General features: G+C 38.0%; 1 protein-coding gene across 2 annotated transcripts in view; it reads left to right on the plus strand.

Moving 5' to 3' along the window:
* Window positions 1-4,677: 4,677 nt before the first annotated feature.
* BRMS1L (BRMS1 like transcriptional repressor) overlaps window positions 4,678-20,318 on the plus strand; it is a 32,688-nt gene continuing 17,047 nt past the window's right edge. The window contains exons 1-4 of one of the 2 annotated variants that reach the window (XM_080808068.1): window positions 4,678-4,986; window positions 8,373-8,463; window positions 12,967-13,094; window positions 14,678-14,757. In XM_080808068.1, the coding sequence (XP_080664194.1) occupies window positions 4,845-4,986; window positions 8,373-8,463; window positions 12,967-13,094; window positions 14,678-14,757 (441 nt within the window). In that variant the 5' untranslated portion in view covers window positions 4,678-4,844. The remainder of the gene's footprint in view (window positions 4,987-8,372; window positions 8,464-12,966; window positions 13,095-14,677; window positions 14,758-20,318) is intronic. The other variant, XM_080808067.1, reaches the window with a different exon arrangement.

Raw genomic sequence — 20,318 nt, forward strand, 5'->3', positions numbered from 1 at the left:
GAGCTAGCTATATCCCAGTGGATAAATCTCACAATATTGGCGAGGAAAAAGGAAGTAGTAGGACGATGTGTAGTGTATAACTTTAAAATATGAGCACTTTAAAACACGTTAAATAATCCTGGGCACCTGGGTGGCTTAGTGGGTTAAACCTCTGCCTTCGGCTCAGGTCATGATCTCAGGGTCCTGGATTGAGCCCAGCATCAGGCTCTCTGCTCAGCAGGGAGCCTGCCTCCTCCTCTCTCTCTCTCTGCCTGCCTCTCTGCCTACTTGTGATCTCGCTCTGCCAAATAAATAAATAAAATCTTAAAAAAAAACCCACATTAAATAATCCTATATATTATTTACAGATACACATGCAAAAATAGTATGCACTCATGGATGGCTGTCTAAATTAACAAAGTTAGGATAATGGTTATTTTGGAAAGGGAGAGGAGATTTGGGATTGAGGAGTGGCCTGGAGCAAATGTGCTAAAATGTAGGATTAGAGAAAGCTTAGAGATGGGTACCGTTGTTATACATGTAATACGCTGAATAACTTACTATGTGTTTAAAATTACAATGTAATGTTAAAATAGTCAATAAAAAGATTTTATTTATTTATTTTTAATAAAGATTTTATTTATTTATTTGACAGAGACAGCCAGAGAGGGAACACAAGCAGGGGAAGTGGGAGAAGGAGAAGCAGGCTTCCTGCTGAGCAGAGAGCCTGAGCTGGGGCTCGATCCCAGGACCCTGGGATCACGACCTAAGCTGAAGGCAGGTGCTTAACGACCGAGCCACCCAGGTGCCCCTCAATAAAAAGATTTTAAAGTTTTTTATTTATTTGAGAGAGAGAGAGACTGCAAACTGGGAGAAGAAAGAGGGACAAATGCAGTGTGTACCGAGTGCAGAATCTGACACGGGGCTCAGTCTCCTGACCCTGAAGATCAGGACATGAGCCGAAATCAAGAGGTGGATACTTAACTGACTGAGCCACCCAGGCACCCCACAGTGAAAAAATTTTTTAAAAGTTACTCCAAAGAAGATATAGGAGGAAAACTAGAAGGATAAAGCCAAAATTACTTTATGTCTACTCTATACCAGAGGAAACCCAATAGGAAATGGAGTAGTATAAAATCACCCACTTGAATACTAAAATGACCAAAAATTATGATAGGCATTCCATTGGAGAGAATGAGCTAAGAGCTAAAATCTTCAAAAAACAAGGGAGGGTGACCTTGAGGGTATGCAGATGATTGTTACAAGTAGAGATACTATTTGGTATCCCGGTGACAAGCTGAGGGTTTTAGGGAAGAGAGAAGAAGGATCATTTGGAAGGAACAAGGAGGACAAAGAGCATACCTACTCCATGACAAGGCTCAGTGGGAGCAGGGGTGCAAAGGAAGCAGGGTCCTAGGGGAACCCCCTGCTTCCTTTAGAACAAGAAAGTTAGGGGTCTATTCAGAGGAGAGGATGAAGATATAGTAGTTTTTGATGATGACAATAAGTGAGTAAGTATGAAAGGATTAATGAAAAGTAAGACTTAGGATGGATCTGATGATTACGTAAAGGCCTATGTAAAATGCAAATTGCTACCTAAATGTAAAATATCATGGTTACCTCTTTAACTGCCTGATTGTGGAAAGCTCATTCTGCTTTCCTAGTTTGCTTTACATTAATTTGTATTTTCTAAATGGACAATATTCTTGTCCAGCCTTATTAATTTTTGTGCCTTATGGTTCCTCTTATATTCCCTACACCTCTTTTCTAAAATTTGTTTGGGGAGTGGGGAGAGAAACTCTCCTTTTAAGCAAAACACCATCATATAATTCTAATTGCATAATGTCCTATTATTCTGGCTGTCTTAAACACAAATGTAACAATGACCGGAACTTTAGAGAGGGAGGAGAACTTAAAGATAACATAATGCAACCTTTTCATTTTACAATTGACCAGAGATTATGTGGTTTGCCAAATTTAATTGGTTGGTGACTAGCAGAACCAGGGTTAGAATCCATGTCTCCTCTTCAACTTCAGTTTCTTTCTTTGAACAGCAGAAACAGCTACCTGCTAGAGGGGCACTCTATGCTGGTAGTTAAGCACAGGTTCTGATGGCCGACTCTCCAAAGTCAAACCCTAAGTCTGTTACTTATTAGCTGTGTGACCTTGGCCATGTAATCTAACTGCTCTGTGCCTCGGTTCCCTCCTCTACAAAACGGAAGGCATCTCCTTCATAAAGTTGTTAAAATGATTATATGAATTAATGCATGGAAAGAGTGATCACAAATCTAAGCTATTGTTTCTATTTAACACATACTCTCTTAGCTGCTGATATAACAGAGATGAACAGAAGCCAGGGATTTTTTTTTTAAATTTTTTTTTTAAAGTAATATCTACACCTGGCATGCGGCTCGAACTCACAACCCCAAGATCAAGCGTTGCCTGCTCCACCTCCTCAGCCAGTCAGGTGCCCCAGCAGAGGCCAGGGATTTTACCCACAGATGTTTTCATTTGGTCTGGGGTTTAAGAAACCAAACCAAACCAAACCAAACCACCACCACCAACAACAAAAACAAACACACCTGAGAACATGTTTACAAATCTGGATAGATCACATGGAGATCTAAATACCCAGTCTCTCTCAAAAACTGGAAGGTCCAGCATCTAAGCCAGAATTCTAATGTAATAACAATCGGCTGGAGCTAAGATGGCTGCCCCCTTTAGTCCACACCACTCGCATAATGTATATATGTGTACCAGCACCCTTCTAGTTTCATCATAACTTTACCCGCCTTTACTGTATGCCTTTGAAATAGCATCCCAGACTAAGACAGTCTCTGCTCTCAAGGAACTCACAATCCATAGGTGAGATGCATCTGCTAAAAAATTCACAATATAGTATGATAGAAAACAAATATAAAGTTGCAGAATACAAAGTACAGCAGCAGTCTGAAGGGTTGGTGATGCATGTTGTCAAGAAAGTGGATTTGAAAAAGAAAAGGAGTGGAGGAGGATGCAGAGAGAACAGGATGTGCAAAGACATTCGAATGGGAAACAGTTTGTGTGTTTAGCAACTGAAGAGTTCAGTTTTGGAGAATATAGTAAGAAGTAGGCTGACACTAGATAATAAAATCTCCTTAATTTGGATTTTACCCTGTAGAAATGGGTAGAACTTGAAATGGTTTCTGTCATTAAATTCTAAATTGAGGGGCGCCTGGGTGGCTCAGTGGGTTAAGCCTCTGCCTTCAGCTCAGGTCATGATCTCAGGGTCCTGGGATTGAGCCCCGCATTGGGCTCTCTGCTCAGCAGGGAGCCTGCTTCCACCCCCCTCCCCGCCCCTCTCTGCCTGCCTCTCTGCCTACTTATGATCTCTCTCTCTGTGTCAAATAAATAAATAAAAATCTTAAAAAAAAATTCTAAATCGAACTTTAATGTAATTATTCCAGGATACCCTTACCATTCTCCTTCAAATGTCTTTGGACCTGGTTGGAGAAATAAATGCTGTACAATCCACAATATTCTATAAAATATTTCAATAGCAAATTGCCACTGCAAGAAGAATCTCTGTCTTCTAAAGAGTGGTTAAAACACAGTTTTTAGATTTGTCTGCAAATTAAGTTTCCTTATTTGCAAAGTGGGGATAATAGTACCTACCTCAGGACTATTAAACTGAGAATTAAACTCACTATGACTAATGTAAAGAGCTTACCAGGGGACCTAATACAGGGTAAAAGTAGTCAATGATTTATTATGATTATGATATTTATTGAGTCTTCCTTGTCTATTTTACCTATCATTGAGATAATATTACATTTCATTGAGTCAGATATGTATTTTTCATTGAAAACTGAAGTTAAGGGGACCTGGGTGGCTCTGTTGTTGGTTATGTGTCTGCCTTCGGTTCAGGTCATAATCCCAGGGTCCTGGGATCTGTCCCCTACTGGGCTCCCTGCTCAGCAAGGAGTCTGCTTCTCCTTCTGCCCCGACCCCTGCTCGTGCTCTCTCTCTCTTGCAAAGATAAATAAATAAAATCTTAGAAAAGGAAACTGAAGTTAAATCAAGCCTGGTGGCTTCCATCTGCATGCTGTATGTAGTAAAAAATGAATGCAAAACAATACCAAATGAAAATGTCAAGATAAAACTTCCTTCCCTTCCATATTATTGGTTGCAAATGTTTCAAGAACGACTTAAAGATTTTTGTGCAACATACTGCAAATTATCGACCGTAGTTACTAATTAAATATAATAGGTTATTAGCGGTAATAAATGACCTTAGGTAAAAAAGAAATTCTCCAGTTCCTCCGGGCTCAACGAGGAGGAACACCCTCAGGCAAAAGACCTTTTCACATCTGACAGTAACATCTTGGATAGCCAGAGAGCTCGGGCAATCACTTGGCGGGAAAAGAATAAATACAGACCAAATTCACACAATCTGTTTCTGTTTAGTTTATAAACGGCGATCGAGTCTGTCAATTGTTGTGCCTTGTGGGACTTGAAGTCCACAAGCAAGAAGGGACCGGGGTTGTTGCAGCTTGGAAGGCGGCAGCCCCTGCAGGTCTGAGTAGTATGGACTACGACTACCGACGCGCATTGCAAGGCCGCGCCGTAATTACGGGCAACCAACCATCCCCGAGCAGGGCAAGCCCCACCCCCCCGGCTCGAAGGACTGCCTCCACCAATGGCAGAGCTCCCAGCGCAGAGCCTGCGGGTTAGGTTGTGAGGCTCGGGCCGGGGGCGGGGAGGAGCTGAGGGGGTTCAGAACGCGCTCGGCCGCTGGGTGGGTCGGGGCGTTTGGCGCGCCCTTCATTGAAGCGGCGGTGGCTGGGCTGGGCGCCGGGAGTGGGAAGCGACGGCGCGGCTGGAAAATGCCAGTCCATTCCCGAGGGGATAAGAAGGAGACAAACCATCACGATGAGATGGAGGTGGACTACGCTGAAAACGAGGGGAGCAGCTCGGAGGACGAGGACACGGAAAGCTCGTCGGTCTCCGAGGATGGAGATAGCTCAGGTGTGCAACCCTCTGGGGCCGGGACCCTGAGCCCTCGCGCTGGGCTCACGACAGGCCGCTCTCCGCACGCCGGGCAGCTGCGTCCTGCTGGGAGTGCGGGGCGGGGAGAGAGGGAAGGGGCGGAGACTGGCTCCCGGCCCTCGGCAGCACCCGGACTCGTCGTGGGGCGCTGCCTGGCTCCAGGCGGGTCCCTGCTGGCGGGGCGGGACCGGGCGCGGGCCTGGGCTTGCCAGCTCCGGGACGCTGTGCTGTCCTGCTCGCCGTCGGACCCGCCCCGGGACCTCCGGGCAGTGCCGGGGGCTGTGGACCAAAGCCGGGAATACCCCGCAGCTTTTTGGGAGACCTTGGAAATGCCTCTTGGCCCCAGACCACCGACTTCTTTTCTTATTTTTATCTTTCCAGCCCTTCTCAACATGGGCGGGTTGTCAGGGCCGAGGTTAGTTAGATTTGAGCCTGCTCTTGGCTGGTTTAGAATTTGTTAATCTCAGTTTCCGAGTCAGCCTGTCAGTCAGCACTTGACATCAGTGCTCATGCGGGGGCTGACTCGGAGCTGTCCCATTTACGGCATCTGTCTGAACTTTGCAAGACTGAGAAGAGCCCAAGATCAGGGGTGATTTGGGGTCTTCATATGCTTTTAAATTGGTTGATTTGGGGCAGCTCTGAAATTTTCCCAATCTTTTCTTCCCTGCAATCTTGAATAATTTGGGGCTTTTTCAGGTTTTTGGGGTCGGAAGGCAGACTGACATCATAGGTCAATTTTGCAAACATTTAGGATGGTTATTAAAAAAAGAAATGGAATATGTGATTGCCTGGGTTCTTTTTCTTTTTTCCATGTGATGAGGATGAAACTTAAACTTCTTTGTCTTGGCCTGATTTTGGTCATGTAAAGCAAGGATTTGATGACAGTCTGTTAATGCCCTGACACCCTCTTTTTCAGGTTTCTCTTTCAAAGCAAATCTCCATGGAAGTATGTAATTTCGATCAATAAGTTAGTCATTCCCAAATAGGCATTTATGAGTGATTTCCTTGAGCTGTACTGGGCACCACTCAGTGTTGAGGTATAAAAAAATAGTTATGATCTGATTTCAATTAAACAGCTGTCATAAATCAGTACTTGATACTCAAACTACCAAATGAATACTTAACTGTAAACAATGCTATAGTATTTCAGAGGGAGAGGAAATCTTTCAGAATACGGTGGTCAGCAAAGGCTAGTTGAAAAAAGTGGGATTATTTAAATTAACTTGAAGAATGGCTAGAATTTGGATTGGGGTTGTATGTTGGATTGGGAGGAATATAAGAAAAAGTGCAACAGCTAGAGTTTAAGGCTTATTCAAAAGAGTGAGAAACCAGTTTTTGTGGGAGAAGAATTTGAGCTGGAAAAGTAAAAGAAGATATAGATGTGAAAGATTTTGAAGAAAAGCACAGAACAGGATTGATATATGCAAGTTTAGGAATGAAGGTAAAAGAGGAAAACCTCAGATACAAGGAGAATGGTAATAGCATGCATAGAAATAGAAAAATGAAAGATTTGAGATGAAGATGAAAGTTAGAGTATTTCAGACATGTTGCTTTTGAGCTGATGGTGGTATATTTAAGTCAATGTCAACTGACAGATGGAAATGTGGCATTGGAACCTGCCTGGGATAGGAAGCATAATTTGGAGGTCACCTGCCTAGCCATCAAAGTAGGTGAGATTTCAAAAGTAAGCGACGAGAACATAACTTCTGGGGTGTGCGTGAATACATTTTCTAGATCTGTAAAACACTTGATCTTCAAGTGTTCTTTGTTTTTTTTGATAGGATCTAGGATCTCACAAAATGACAGTAATTTGTTAAAATTCTCCCTAATTTTTATGCTTTTGTGGTCATTGATTTTTTAAAAAATATTTTATTTATTTATCTGACAGACAGAGATCACAAGTAGGCAGAAAGGCAGGTAGAAAGAGAGAGGGGGAAGCAGGCTCCCAGCTGAGCAGAGAGCCTGATGCGTTGCAAGTCTTGATCCCAGGACCCTGAGATCATGACCTGAGCCGAAGGCAGAGGCTTAACCCACTGAGCCACCCAGGTGCCCTGATTTTTCATTGATTTTTATTCCATCCTAGAAAATAATGGACAACTTAATTTTGAAGAATGTAATAATAATTTGGACTACAAAAGTCAAGTTTTTTAAATGTAAAGACATTATTTAAATAAATTATGTGGTTTGCTTCTTGTGAAAGCATTTCTTTTCTGCCATTTCCTTTATGTTAAACTTCCATAGTTTTATTCTTCCCAAACCTTGGCACTAAGCAGGTCCTAAAGCTATAAAACAAAACAAAACAAAACACTCTACAATCCAGAGATACTTGGAAGTGAGTCATCTTGAGGGACCAAGTCTTAAATAGCCAAAGAGTAAGCTATTAAGAGCCATAAGTAATTTTAATCTGTTTTAGGAAAGTTAAAAAAAAAATGAACCCTGTAGTTTCTTGCTGTATGATAACTGCACACAATTTAACTCTTTCTCATAGTTTGACGTTTATTTGATGCAGATCAAGAGGCAGATCATCTTGTGCTTCACTTATTTTGAAGTGTTGAATATATGTGATGTAAAAATAGAAGATATGGAAAATAGGAGAGAGCTGGTAATTAACAGTTGCTTTCTTTCAAAAGTTTGCTTGTTTTTCTCTTCATATTCCTTTTTTTCATTTATTGACAGTAATTTGGGGAGAGGGAACAAAGAGAATATGAGTAGGAGACCAATATATCTTGTGGTAAACAGAATGAGATTAGTTTTCTTTTTATGTGACCGGCAAGTCAGTCACATAAGCAGTTCTGAAAGAAGAATTCCAAAAGTGTTTTTGAGCAGTGTCCTTTCATGGACATAATCATTTTGGTGCTTAAGTTCTGTTGAGTTGATGGAAAATAAACCAAAAGTGGATTAATTTTTTTTTAAAGATTTTATTTATTTATTTGACAGAGAGAGATCACAAGTAGGCAGAGAGGCAGGCAGAGAGACAGAGAGGAAGAAGCAGGCTCCCCGCCAAGCAGAGAGCCCGATGCGGGACTCAATCCCAGGACCCTGTGATCATGACCTGAGCTGAAGGCAGAGGCTTAACCCACTGAGCCACCCAGGTGCCCCCAAAAGTGGATTAATTACTTCATATAGTATAGCTTGATGTCAGCCCTTTAAGCTTTAATTCTCTTTTATATTTTAGGTTAAAGTCTGTAGTGGAAATTATTTTGGATAAATACTTATTTTCTCTTAAGGCTGAAGATAGGCCTTGCATATCTAATTTCATATTATAGCTTGGTGTGTGTGGGTTTTTTTAAATTATTTTCATTAATATTCAGATAATTTGGAACATAAAATTAATTTTTTCTTTGCTATTTGCCTTTTATTAACAGAAATGGATGATGAAGACTGCGAAAGAAGAAGAATGGAATGTTTAGATGAAATGTCCAATCTAGAAAAACAGTTTACCGATCTCAAGGATCAGTAAGTAGTGATGTCAGAAGGTCATTGTCACTGAATCTTAATCATGTCACTTGTATATTAGCACAAGAGAAATTCTATTCACTCTGAAGTATTTTCCTTTTTGTATTTTATGGGACTGACCGATCTGAAAGAGGCTTCAACTGTGGTTTGCCTCCTGAAGACCTCATTAACTCAACTGAGGATTTTGAGGCAGGTTTTTTTGGGGGGTATAATAACATTTCTATATGGATGTTGGTATTAAAATGTTTCCCCTGGCTTGTTGCACTCTTGGTTCTAATCTGCTTCATTCATTTCTTTGTTAGGTAATTGGATAAAGACAGCATTTTTAGATTTTTTTTTCTTTTTTTTTTTTTTTAGAATTTTAGAATAAGAAAATATTTCCCAAGAATGGTATAGTGCTTTTTGTTTATATCAACACTGGATAGTACATACATGTTTTCACATTATTTAGTTTGCTCCTTGCAGCAACTCTGTAAGGTTGGAAGATAGCCTTATCTCCATTTTACCTGTGAGAAAATTAATGCTCAGAGGAGTGAAGTGATTTGCCCACAGTTCATCAGAAAATGATAAACTAAGCCAGGCCTTCTGCCTCCTAGTACTATGGCGTTCCTTCCACTAAGGCACATTACTTTGGAGGAAATATAGTGGAGTAGAAAAAGCATAGCCTCTGAATCCAGGTGTTCTTCACAGATTAAAAAGGTATAATAGTAGCTTTTTTATTGTTAACTGTAAGGATTTTATAAGCAGTATGTGAAATTCTTAGTCTTGGCTGACGCATAGTGGGTGCTTATTAGATACTCTTTTCTACCCCTTCTTCATAATACCTGAACTCTTAAGAGCAGTTGCTTATGCAAGAATGGGCCCCAATGATTTGAGAAAACAGAATAGATGCAGATGCAGATTAAAAAAAAAATCTTAAGGGTGAGCTTTTACTTTGAAACTTGCTGGCAGAGTCATGGGGCATAACAACTTATTAGGAATTGTAAATGAAAGAAACTTCTGAGAATATGGACACCCTAATTCATTCAGAAGTTGGCTCTTCATGAATTCTTCATAATTTTGCTACTTACTCTGTTCTCTTGCGTTTTCCCTAGAGAGGCCCAAAGAAGAGATGAAAACATGCTTAATATCTGGAATTGCCAGACTAAAAGGGGACAGATTTGTTTACTAAATGAATCCTGCTGTTTTTTTTTTTTTTTTTTTTTTTAAAGATTTTATTTATTTGTCAGAGAGAGTGAGCACAGGCAGACAGAGAGGCAGGCAGAGGCAGAGGGAGAAGCAGGCTCCCCGCTGAGAAAGGAGCCCAATGTGGGACTCGATCCCAGGATGCTGGGATCATGACCTGAGCCGAAGGCAGTCGCTCAACCAACTGAGCCACCCAGGCGTCCCAAATGAATCCTGCTGTTTATGCCATTTCTGGTCTTAACTTTCATTGGTATGAGAGGTGAATATATAAATGTGTCAAGCTAGTGCAACAAATTAATATAACTAATCCAAAGTTTAAAATTTTTTGCTCGAAAAAACATGGTATCATTTTTTTATTCTAAAGATTTACATTATTAATTTTAAATTAAAATTAGTTTGGATCCCCAGAGGATCCATTATTTGGGCAGCATGGAGAGTTCATCCAGGATCATTCTGAAAAAAAGGAAGCAAATTTGTGTTTTTGTATTTTAGTGTAGGTAAGCCATGAATGAATAATTCTCATATAATTAATTAAGATATACCTATTGAACTTTTAAAATATATTTTATGGCTTTCCAAGAAATGAAGAGCACTGTATAGTTCTAGTATAAGATATTACCAAGGAACACTTTGCAGCTAGTCACTCTTTAAGCCTAATCTTGTTCATCTTGGGGCTGGCAGTTGCCTTGATTTTTGCTTTTTCAGGGCTCATTATGACCACAAGCCACGTCCCCCACCAGCCTCATTCATCTCAGAAAGTATTAAAAGTAGACCCATTACCACTATTAATAGGATTATTTCTCAAGGAATTGGTATTCAGAAATATATTTTAGAAATAATTAATCTTTGCACTATGTTTATAATTATTTTTTCATCTGCCTCAATGCTATTTTTATCCTGTTGTACTGTGTATCTCTGTAAGCTGTCTCAAATCCTCTTTAGAAGAGGTGGGAAATATAATAATAATAAAACAACAACAACAAGTTATCCTGCTTCAACAACAAGTTATCCTGCTTCTCTGGTTCTAGCACTCTTTTCATACGGCAAAAATACACCATTTGCAGTTTGTATACTGGTGGAAGTTTCTCCTACCTCGTTAAAAAGATGGAGGAACTTAAACCACCTGAGTTTCCACTTATTTCAATGTCTGTAGCCAATAAACATGAATTGGATTCTACTCTGAATAGTATTGTGGTTGTTGGTGAGGAACTCATGATTCTTGCCTTTGATGAGTTAGTATCTGAATTTCAAGGTGGTTGAAATCATGCTGATATTGAGGAATCTCTTCTTTTAAAAGTGTAGTTAACTGTTATTAACTCACATATCCTGTTCATTTAAGCTGCTGTTCACCTATTAGAGATACCTTATCAATATTTTAAGTTTGATGTTTTTTAGGTTCAGTCTTCATTTGCATGAAATTTTTAGCATTTTGCCTAAAGTTGTATTCACGATTTCAAAAACTATAAGTATCATGTTGTAGTTTTACACATTCATTTATCATTGTATCTTGAGTTTTAGAAAAATTTAACACAGATATGAAAATGTATTATTGGCAGTTAACTCAGATAATTTTTCCTTTTTTTGTTAAAAAAAATATTGTATTAACACCCAAACTTGCTCAATTTCTTCAGAATCATCATATAAATCTTTATGTTAATTATCAGTTATAAACACCAATATTGATTATCTTGGTTTCTATTTTAATTCCAGTTAATGTACAGTGTTTTATTAATTTCAGGTGTACAATGTAGCGATTCAACAATTCCATAATCACCTGGTGCTCATCACAATGAGTGCACCTGTTAATCCCGATCACCTATTTAACCCATTTCCATCCCTCTCCCTAATTGTCTTAATTGTATTGGTTTATATCTTCAAGAAGAAGGGAATTTTAATATGAAAGTCAGGTAACTGTAATGTTTTCAAAAGCCAACTGCTAATTATACTAACACCTACAAGCATAATCAGTGGTTTCTTTCAGCAGTTACTACATGCCTTCCTTATGACACATTCTTCACCTATGAGAATGTAATGAATGGCTAAAAAAAGAGTTTACAAAATGATCTTAAATTGTGTTTTGTTTTGAGAGAGAGAGAGTGTGTGCACGAGCAGGGGTAGGGAGAAGGAGAGAGAGAATCTTAAGCAGGATCGGTCTCACAACCTCAAGATCATCACCTGAGTGGAAATCAAGAGTTGGGTGCTTTACTGACTGAGCCACCCGGATGCCTCAGTGATCTCAAATTGTCAATCTGCTTTGAAATTTTTAGCATATCTATAAAATGCCACAAAGCCAGGATTAAAAGTGCCTTTCATAGAGAAGGACAATGTAAACATCTTCCTGTTAAAAAGAGTTCCATCCTGCAGGATTATTGCCACAAACAAGGAGTAGTCTCAGCTACTCAGTCATTGATAATCAAGGTAAAGTTACTAGTGTGACAGCTGGCAAACTAGAGTATTTGTATGTAAATTAATAAATACAACAACAGGGGTCTCCTACCGCGTTCATTTTCCCAATCACTGAGCAACTCCTTTTGTTCTAGTTTCTTCATTTCCAGTCCAGACAAACTGTTATGCATATCACAAGTTCTGTAGCCTTTGGTTTTTACCTCCATCACTCTCTTCTTTGTAAAAACCATGTAGGCCGAATAGAACACAGACTCCTTTTCAGGAACGATGGAGAGAAACCAGGGAATTAACTATTTTGGCAATGAGTAATATCTCTATCTAAATTATTCAAAATGATATCTTTGTTTCTTTTAAGCTCAGTGTTTAAATAAATTTTTTGCCTAGAACTGATTTATTGTCCTGCAGTTAAAACAAAAGCAGAGGGGCACCTGGGTGGCTCAGTGGGTTAAAGCCGCTGCCTTCGGCTCGGGTCATGATCCCAGGGTCCTGGGATCGAGCCCCGCATCGGGCCCTCTGCTCAACAGGGAGCCTGCTTCCTCCCTTCTCTCTCTGCCTGCCTCTCTGCCTACTTGTGATCTGTCTGTCAAATAAATAAATAAAAAAAAAAAAAAAACAAAAAAACAAAAGCAGAAATCTAGAGTGCAAAAAAGTAGTATCTTAATTGTATTTTTGTACTGTGAATTAATCATTGAAGAATGATATATCAAAAAAAAGAGAAAAATACCTACTTTGTGATTACATGCATAAAGTCAAATAATGTAACTGAGTTTTTCACTTGAGATTAAGACAAAAATACATTTGTTAGGTTATTAGAATATGAATGATACTAGGAAGAGAGAATGTATAGAAATGGTAAATTGTTAGCCTTTGTTGGGCTTTTAAAATTAATATTTTAATTTTTGCTTTGTTAAGACTTTATAAAGAACGATTAAGTCAGGTGGATGCAAAACTACAAGAAGTCATAGCTGGAAAAGCACCAGAATATTTGGAACCACTGGCAACTTTACAAGAAAATATGCAAATTCGTACAAAGGTAGCAGGTAGGAAAGTGAAACATCTTTTCCATACAGTAGAATACGAACTCTTCACTAGACTTGAAAGGTATTTATCAAGTGAGTGTTTCTTGTTAATGAAATCACAAATATATTTACAGTGAACAGAGTATTTCAGTCAATCAGCCCACAATTATTTAATAAATACCTCTTGCTTTCCTCTGTTACTGTGGGGGGGATCAAAAAAAAAAAAAGTCCTCAGAGTGCTTGCATTGTTGTTGAGAAGATACTTCCACATGTAAAACAATTAGAAACATGACACTTTTATTAAGAGCAATTGTTACTATTTCAGTTTAATTTCTTGTTAGATAAATTGAGATTCAATTTAAGTACTCAGTCTTCGGTTTGTAATTGGGATCCAGCCTCAGAATTGTGTCCTAGCACTCATGACAAGGGATATATCTATTTGAAGATCACTTATGATTTTTCATAATTAGGCTAAAACTGGATTTTAACTAATGGAAATGCTGATTTTTTTTTTCTTTTTGGGGGACACTAACTGATCCTCCTGCACCTATTATGTAATGCCTAAGGCATTCTTTATTATAAGTTCTTTTTGTACTAAATCTACCTTAAGCCAAATTTTATTCTTGAATGCTTAATATTAAATACGTAGATGATGTGATACTTGCTATCTTTGCATACTGGCTTAGCGGACCCTGAAAAGGAAATAAGTCCTTAATTTTCTTTAACAGTCTAAAAGAAATAAGTGAGACTTACTGGATATTTAGGAAATACTACTTGAGTCACTTACTCACTTTTTTACTGTGTGGCCTCATTTATTTTTTGACTGTACAAAGAATAGTGTGTGTGTGTGAATGTATAGCTAATGGCCTAGTTCCAGATATCTGTCCCATGCCTTTACCATACAAGAAAGGACTACATTTCTAGGGTCAACTGTGGCATGGAGTTTGGTATATATATCTGAAGCTCTGTGTTTGTTGTTTTTTGACGTATTTGCATGGCCATGTTGCCTATTTTACACTGCTGTCTTGGTAGCTTCAAGTAACCTCTCTTGAGCATGCATTCTCTAGATAAGGCTCTGTCAGGAGCATTCAAACATCATATCAGTTTATGCATTTTGTTGTTATCAGTTTATACATTTAATCTTCTTGGAACCTTTGGACTCTGAAAATAAATAATAGTTAAAAAATAGTGGTTTTGTTGGTTATGGTATCCACTTACTACTTTCAGAAGATATGATTAATGAAACCAGAGTTTATTGACTATTTCCATTATGAGTCCTAGGGATTACTTTTCGCAGGAAAGGAGTTTTATTTTCATTTTGGTCATTCTCTATCAAATACTTTAGGAGTGCTCTTCACAAGAATGAAGTAAGAACTAAAATTTGCAGTGCAGTTTCTTCCTAGTTCTTAAATTCTTAGTTCTCCAGTCTGCTTTGATATATATTTTAACTGAGCCTTTTTTAGTTTTTAAAGATAAAGCTACAATCATTTGTCAGTTTCTTCCTGATTCATCTTATAAAATACAGTTAGACAGAATTCCTGTATGGAAGTGAACATGAGTCTCATTACTGATGACATAATCAGAGTGACTGTGTTTGGTTGCAGGAATCTATAGAGAGCTCTGCTTAGAATCTGTAAAGAACAAATATGAATGTGAAATTCAAGCCTCTCGCCAACATTGTGAGGTACTGTTATTTTACTTAACTTTTAAGCTAATTTCAACTCTTTAAGTCTTTTTCTGAGTGCAGTAATTAAAAAAGTAAATAAAATAAATGAACAAAATTAAATTGTACTTTAGCTTAACACTTGTGAATTTTCTTTTTTAAATATAGCTGCAGTGGAAGCTCTATTGGAAATAGGACCCAAAGAAGGGACAATAGAAAAGTACTAAGATAATTTTAGTTTTGCAACTGTTACCTTAAAAAGACTTTGTAATGATCATGTCATTTGGCATTGCTGAAAATATTAGTGCAATTAGTTTAATATTCAAGTTAAGACTCAAAAAATCTAGTGATACACTTAGAATGTTGGGCTTATTATTAATCTGGCTCTCCAGATCTGTTTCCACATCTCAGGGCAGAATTCTCTATGGTGAAAAACAGATTTATTTTTTTCTAGGTTCTCTTTATTTGAATAGTGTTTTAAAAACCCACTGTTGATTTTGCAGATAACTTTTCATATAACCTAGATAAGATCATAAGAAAAATAAGAGATTAATGATTCTTATCTTAATTTGCTATTTTACTATATCTGCATATTATTAAAATACTAAGAGTAGATAGATATAAAAATGATGGAATGTGTTGTTTCATTTTCTTGATTACTACTGAGATGAAACAACTTTTTGATGTTTATTGGCTGCTTGGATTTGTTTTCTTAAGAAGTGCCTATTTAACTCTTTTGCCTTTATGTTGGGCTTTTAGTGTTTTTCTCATTGACTGTAGAGGTTCTTTATATATTCTGCATACAAATGCTTTGCTGGTTATATGCTTTGCAAATATTTTTACCCAGGCAATGGGATGTCTTTTCACTGTTTTTGATGACTTGATGAACTAGAGTTGTACATTCTAATGTAGCTGAATTTTTCATCTTTCCTTTATGATACATGCTTTGTGTGTCTTTCCCACTTTGAGGTAAAAAGACACATTTTGGGGGTGCCTGGGTGGCTCAGTGGGTTAAGTCTCTGCCTTTGGCTCAGGTCGTGATCTCAAGGTCCTGGGATCGAGCCCCGCATCGGGCTCTCTACTCTGGGGAGCCTGCTTCCCCCTCTCTGCCTGCCTACTTGTGATCTCTTTCTTTGTCAAATAAATAAATAAAATCTTTTAAAAAAAGACATATTTTCCTTTCAAAGGTTGAAATTTTGCTTTTTAACATTTAAATTGCTAACCTACCTCTAATTTTTGCATATGATATAAAGTATGTATCTTTTTTTTTTTTTTTTTTGCATTTGGATGGTAATGTCAACACTCTTTATACTCCATTGTTTTACCATGAATCAGCAATTCCATCCTTTTTCTCCCCATCTCTTTCTTACATCAAATGTCCATTTACATGGCAGCTTGTTTCTAGCTGTTTTAATTTGTTCCATTCATCTGTTTGACTATTTCTGTACTGGTAGCATAATACCTTCTTTACTGCTTTCAGTCTAGTAAGTCTTAATATCTCAATAAACTGATAATTTTACTTTGCTCTTCTTACACTCCTTATTGTTAAAATTTTTTGTTGTTTAGTAATATCTTTTAAGAAGTGACTGTTTATTTCCTGCTGCTGTATAAAAAAGTATTTTTGTATATTGATATTATATCCAACTGTATCTACCCCTCTTAATTCTAATAATTACAGATTCTTAGATTTTTCCATGTAATCATTTGTGGAAAATGGCAGTTTGTGTCATTTGTGAAAAATATGATTTTTTTGTGAAAAATGGCACTTTGTTTCGTCCATTCTGATCTTCCTTTTATTTGTTTTACTTGTCTTAGTGGCACTAATAGAACATCATGCAATAGAAGGAGTGAAGGCAGATCGTGGTTGTGTTCTTGATTTTAAGGGAATGCTGCTTCTTTTTTTTTTTGAGATTTTATTTATTTATTTGACACACAGAGAAAGATCACAAGTAGGCAGAGAGGCAGGCAGAGAGGGAGGAGGAAGCAGGCTCCCTGCTGAGCAGAGAGCCCGACACGGGACTCGATCCCAGGACCCTGAGATCATCACCTGGGCCAAAGGCAGAGGCCTTAACCCACTGAGCCACCCAGGCGCCCCTTAAGGGAGTGCTTCTTATGGTTTTCCAATAAGTATGATATTTACTATTGGGTTTTGATAAATACTCTTTTTTTTAAATTTTTTTTATTTTAATAAACATATAATGTATTTTTATCCCCAGGGGTACAGGTCTGTGAATCGCCAGGTTTACACATGATAAATACTCTTTTTACTGAGTTAAGGAAATTTACTTTTATTTCTTGTTTTCTAAGTTTTTTTTTTTTTTAAAGTTTTTGGCTTGAGATATCTTTTTTACTTATTTATTTGACAGACAGAGATCACAAGTAGGCAGAGAGGCAGGCAGAGAGAGAGGGAGAGCAGGCTCCCCACCAAGCAGAGAGCCCGATGTGGGGCTCGATCCCAGGACCCTGGGATCATGACCTGAGCCGAAGGCAAAGGCTTTAACCCACTGAGCCATCCAGGCCCCCCTCCTCCCCCCCTTTTTTTTTTTAAACCAGGAATGGTTGTTACATTTTAGGTTTTATTAAATGCTTGGTCTGCATCTATTCAATCAGTCATTTTTTTTTTGCTCTTAAAGATGTTATTTATTTATTTGACAGAGAGAGATCACAAGTAGGCAGAGAGGCAGGCGGAGAGAGAGAGGGGGAAGCAGGCTCCCCGCTGAGCAGAGGGCCTGATATGGGGCTTGATCCCAGAACCCTGGGATCATGACCTGAGCCGAAGGCAGAGGCTTAAACCACTGAGCCACCCAGGCACCCTATATATTTTTTAATGGTAAGCCATCCTTGAATTCCTGGAATCATTATTTTTCTCATGAATTATCAGATTCAGTTTGCTAATATTTTGTTTAGAAGCTTCATTTCTATGTTTGTCAGTGAGATTTAATTTTTAAGTCTCATATTGTCCTTGATTTGATTTCAAGATCCATAAAATGAGTTAAGAATATCCCATATTTTTCTCTTTCGTAGGAATATATATTTAAGATTGTAGTCATCAGTTCCATGAGTGCTTAGTACATCTTGCCTTTATCATATATATTTTTAACAGTCTTATAGAAAAGTTGCAAGAAAGTATGAAAGAACTTTTCTGGTGAACATGAGAACGAGTTGGCAACATGATGCCCCATCACCCCTCAATACAACAGAAGAGGGACATTCTCTTGTATAATGATTCTACAATCATCAGAAACAGGAAATGTACACTGATGTTACTACCATCTAATGCTCAGACCTCATATAAGTTTGAGCAATTGTCCCAACAGCACCCTTAATAGCAGAGATCCAGTTTAGAATCACTTAGTGTCTTTGTCCTTGCATTTAGTTGTCATGTTGTTAGTTTCCTTCAATGTGGAACAATTCTTCAGTCTTTCCTTGACTTTCATGTTCTTTACAAATTTGAAAATTTCAGTCCAGTTATTATGTAGAATGTCAGTTTTGAATTGGTCTGCAATTTCTTCATGATTAGAAATGGATTTTGTCTCTCAGTAAGAATATCACAGTAGTGATGTGTTCTTCTCACTGAATTCTATCAGGCAGCACACAATTTTGGTATGTACCATTATTGGTGATACACACTTTGATCACTTGATTTAAGTGGTTTCTTCCAGGTTTCTCTAAGTACACTTATTTTTTTTCACATTGTGATTAATAAGTATTTTGGGGAGAAGTACTTTGAAACTATGCAAATATCTCATTCTTTGTAACACTTTTAGTTTATTTATTTATAGAAGTATGGACTTATTGTTTCCTTATTTTTTTGTCTGCTTCATCTTTCACTTACTGAGGGAGGTACATGAGAATTCTCTGTGTGATGGTGGATTTGTTAATACTTCCTTTATTTATTATTAGTTTTTTTCATGTCCTAAGAAAATCCACATATTGTTCTTTTCACAATAGTGAAGTCATTCATCATTTCATATCTGGAGGCCAAAGGTACTGATAATGAGATGCCCCACAGTGCACATCCACTGTCATGGATTCCTTTGATCAAAAAGGATGGTATATTCCTGGAGACTGAATGCTCATGATTCCAGAGCTCCCAGCCAAAACTTATCTCCTATGGAATTTCTTTTATCTTTTTCTTTATTCTTACTTTCTTCTTTAAAAAGATTTTATTTATTTATTTGAGAGAGAGAGATCACAAGTAGGCAGAGAGGCAGGCAGAGAGAGTGAGGAGGAAGCAGGCTCCCTGCTGAGCAGAGAGCCTGATGTGGGGCTTGATCCCAGGACCCTGAGATCATGACCTGAGCCAAAGGCAGAGGCTTAACCCATTGAGCCACCCAGGCGCCCCTAAAAAATTTTTTTTAACTGTGGTAAGAACCCTTAACATTGAGATTTACCCCTCTTAACAAATATTAAATGTGCAATCCAATATTGTTAACTATTGGTGTACACTGTTGTAATACAGACTTCTAAACTTAATCATGAGGTTTAGCTGAATCTTTATACCCACCCAACAGCAACTCCCTAGTTTCCTTTTTCCGTAGCTTTTGGCTACTCTCTGTTTCTATGTGTTTGGCTAGTTTATATACCTTATATAAGTGGTATCATGCAATATCTGTTCCTATGTGACTAACTTATTTCATTTAGCATAATGTCCTCAGGGTTCTTCCATGTTGAGCATATGGCAAGACTTCCTAATTTTTTAAAGACTGAATAATATCTCATTGTATGTATATATCACGTTTTCTTTATTCAGTCATCCTTCAATGTGCATTTAGGTTGTTTTTCACATCTTGGCTATTGTGAGTAGTGCTGCAGTGAACACAGGAGTGCAAATCTCTTTGAGATCCCGATTTCAGTTCTTTTGGGCATATACTCAGAAGTTAGATTGCTGGATCATATAGTTCTGTTTTTAATTTTTTAAGGAAATTCCATACTATTTTTCATAGTAAACACACCATTTTACATTCCTTCCACCTGTGCACAAGGGTTTCAATTTCTCCATATCCTCACCAACACTTGTTATCTATTGTTTTTGATAATATCCTTACTAATAGGTGTGAAGTGATACCACACTATGACTTTTTTTTTAAAGAAGACTTATTTATTTGAGAGAGAGAGAGAACATGTGCATGCTCAAGTAGGAGAAGGGGCAGGAGAGGGAGAGAGAATCTTAAGCAGACTCCCTACTGAGTGTGGAGCCCAGCGCTGGGCTCAATCTCATGACCCTAAGATCATAACCTGAGCCGAAACCAAGAGTTGGATGCTCAAGCCACTGAGACACCCACATGCCCCCCATGCTGTGATTTTAATTTACATTTTTCTGATGAATAGTGATGTTGAGCATCTTCTCATATAGGTCTTCTTTGGAGAAAGGTCTATTCAAGTCCTTTGCTAATTTTTAAATTGAGTTCCTTATATATTTTGATATTTGGTTTTCAGATATTTTCTCCCATTCTGTAGGTTGCCTTTCCACCCTCATTTTTCCTTTGCTGTGCAGAAGCTGTTTAGTTTGATATAGTCCCACTTAACCTCTTTCTGCTTTTGTTGCCTGTGCTTTTGGTATCATATTCAAGAAATCATTT

Source organism: Martes martes (assembly GCF_963455335.1).
Source record: "Martes martes genome assembly, chromosome: 7".
Taxonomy (NCBI): domain Eukaryota; kingdom Metazoa; phylum Chordata; class Mammalia; order Carnivora; family Mustelidae; genus Martes; species Martes martes.